The sequence below is a fragment of the Limulus polyphemus genome, unplaced genomic scaffold, assembly GCF_000517525.1.
Source record: "Limulus polyphemus unplaced genomic scaffold, Limulus_polyphemus-2.1.2 Scaffold4107, whole genome shotgun sequence".
Lineage (NCBI taxonomy): Eukaryota > Metazoa > Arthropoda > Merostomata > Xiphosura > Limulidae > Limulus > Limulus polyphemus.
Window position 1 is genome coordinate 84,716 of NW_013669717.1, and position 3,178 is coordinate 87,893.

The window sequence follows — 3,178 nt, forward strand, 5'->3', positions numbered from 1 at the left end:
TACTTCTTGCCACTGTTGCTGACTTTCCTGTAGTTACTGCTGACTTTCCCACTAGTGTTGGAGACTTCCTTCCTGATTCTTTTCTCGTTCTTCTTGTTCCAGTTGCAGTTGCCACTGGTGTTGGTTTTCTTGCTTCTGCTGTAGTCTCTCTTCTTGTTTCTTTTCTTTCTTCTCCAACCACTGCTGTAATCTCTCTTGTTTATTTTGCTGTTTGAGCTGCCACTGGTGAAGGTTCTCTTGCTACTGCTGTAGTCTCTTTTCTTTTTTATTTTCTTGTTCTTCTTGTTTCTTTTGCTGTTGATGTATTGCTGCAATCAAATCTGCTAAGTTGTAGTTTGATTTGCCACTTATCGTTTCCATCTTCTTTTTTCCGTCCCACTCTCTGACACCAATTTGTTGCATATCTGCTTCTTTGTTAATTTCCGGTAGAAATTCTTTCAGTGGAACTTCAGCGATACAAGTCCTTTCTTGATTAAACCATTTTATTATTTCTCAATGCAAACTTTTTGTACACAGAAATTCCACTGTTAGTACGTTTCTCGTCATTTTAAACTTAACTTTTATAATACACGCTATAAACCACAGCGATTCACAATTTCAATAACTTCGCCTGAAACTTACCGTGAGTACTGTTCGCTTTATTATTCATTCATTTCTCGCTGGCTTCCCTGACAGGCTTATATACTAACAGAGGGGGCATCTCGATTGCACTCGGGCCTCCCCAATCATTCATGATCATTCGAGAAATTGATCACGTGTCACCAGCATCACGTGCTTCCGCTGTCGTAACAATACTTATATAGTTTATTTTATTTAACTTTGTCTATTATAAACCTTTTTCTTCAGCATGATGTTATACCCATTTTATGTTTTTCAATAGTAATTCAAACTACAGAGTAAAATATTTATAAAGTGTGAAACTATGAAAATTGTATCATAATTGTTTTTACCTTTAATATTTTGATAGTGATATTTTTATTGTATTAAACTTTTAAAATAAAATATCTATTAGAAACACTTACTCTTGATTCTTCATGCTGAAACGTGTATTTGTATTAGACCTCTAAAATTAATATAAAAGCTGATCATATAAGGTAATGTATGATACTAACTACATTAATTATGTTACATCATATATTTTGATCTTAGATAAAAAGACCAGTGTGAACATCTGTTGTGGAAGTCAATTTCCTGGTGATGATGTTTTAAGACAAGAAGATATTTTTACAGAAGTCAACAAATGCCCGAAAGTAGACAATGGCATATGTGGAAATATAAATAATGTAAAACAATCTGATATACATGAGGAAAGTGATAAACCCTACAGTTATATGTCATATGGAAAAGAATCTGTAACAATTGAAAACCTAAAACAACACAAGAGAATACACATTGGGGAGAAACCTTACAGTTGTGTGGTTTGTGGAAAAGATTTTAGAACAAATACTGAATTAAAAATACATCAAAGAATACATACTGGGGAGAAACCTTACAGTTGTGACTTTTGTAGGAAACAATTTGGAAACAATTGTAACTTAAAAAAACATGAACGAATACATACTGGTGAGAGACCTTACTCATGTGTTGTATGTAATAAACAGTTTAGGACAACTAGTGCATTAAAATATCATCAAAGAATACATACTGGGGAGAAACCTTACAGTTGTGCAATCTGTGGAAAAGACTTTAAAAGAAATGGGGAATTAAAAAAGCATGAAAGAATACATACTGGAGAGAAACCTTATAGTTGTGATGTTTGTGGAAAAGATTTTATAACAAATGGGGATTTAAAAAAGCATGAAAGAAGACATACTGGGGAGAAACCTTACTGTTGTGCAATTTGTGGGAAAGACTTTAAAACAAATGGAGGATTAAAAATGCACCATAAAATACACACTGGGGAGAAACCTTACAGTTGTTCAAATTGTGGAAAAGACTTTAGAACAAACACTGAATTAAAAACACACCAAAGAATACATACTGGGGAGAAACCTTACAGTTGCATAGTATGTAATACACGGTTTAGAACAGATAATGCATTAAAATATCATAAAAGAATACATACTGGAGAGAAAACTTACAGTTGTGAAACCTGTGGAAAACAATTTCGAAGTAACTCTAACTTAAAAAAACATGAACGAATTCATACTGGGGAGAGACCATACACTTGTGTTGTATGTAATAAACAGTTTAGGACAAATAGTGCATTAAGATATCATGAAGGAATACATACTGGATAGAAACCATAGAGTTCTGTTAGTGTTGACATGATAAAGTGACAATAAAAGAAATTAAAATAAGTTAAAAATAAACCTAACTGGAAAAGGATGGAGAGAACAGTCATTGTTGCTATAAAAGGAAGAAACTTTTATAACTGACAGTTTTTCTTCATGTTCTTGTTTTTCTCTTTTGTATAGACGGTTAATAATGATTAGAACCAATATTTTTATATTAATATTTCAACATGTACTGTGAACGTGCAGCTATGATGATTTTCTGAACACTTAATCTCCTGGATTCTGGAACTTGATGAACTCAGACTACCAATATCAATTTTTCATGCTAGTAACATGATTCTATTGTAAACTAGTAAAAGAATAAATAAGATATTGATAAACAGTTCCATTTTGTCTAAGGTTTGGTATTTGTGTATATTTAACTTGCATATAGATCTTTTGAGTAGGAACTTTAAAGTATTGATGTCAGTCAACATGTTAAGAAGACGAATCATAAGAAGATTTTGTTCAACCACTCAAACTAAGAAGATATTTCTTAAAATTATCCAGGAAATAGTAATTGAAAGTTGGTTGTTGTAAAGGAAATAGTGGTTGAAAGTCAGTTGTTGTGAAGGAAATAGTGATTGAAAGTTGGTTGTTGTAAAGGAAATAGTGGTTGAAAGTCGGTTGTTGTGAAGGAAATAATGATTGAAAGTAAAGTTGGTTGTTGTGAAGGAAATAGTGGTTGAAAGTTGGGTTGTTGTGAAGGAAATAGTGGTTGAAAATAAAGTTGGTTGCTGTGAAGGAAATAGTCGTTGAAAGTAAAGTTGATTATTGTGAAAGAAATAATAATTGAAAGTAAAGTTAGTTGTGATGAAGGAAATAGTGGTTGAAAGTTGGGTTGTTGTGAAGGAAATAGTGGTTGAAAGTAAAGTTGGTTGTTGTGAAGGAAATAGTGGTTG

The 3,178-nt window shown here is 32.5% G+C and overlaps 1 protein-coding gene across 4 annotated transcripts in view; it reads left to right on the top strand.

Moving 5' to 3' along the window:
- LOC106470597 (zinc finger protein 501-like) overlaps positions 1-2,625 on the top strand; it is a 28,455-nt gene extending 25,830 nt beyond the window's left edge. For all 4 annotated transcript variants that reach the window (XM_022399214.1, XM_022399213.1, XM_022399216.1 and 1 more), the window contains exon 6: positions 1,150-2,625. In XM_022399214.1, coding sequence (XP_022254922.1) covers positions 1,150-2,240 — 1,091 coding nt within the window. In that variant the 3' untranslated portion in view covers positions 2,241-2,625. The remainder of the gene's footprint in view (positions 1-1,149) is intronic.
- The last annotated feature ends 553 nt before the right edge of the window (positions 2,626-3,178 follow it).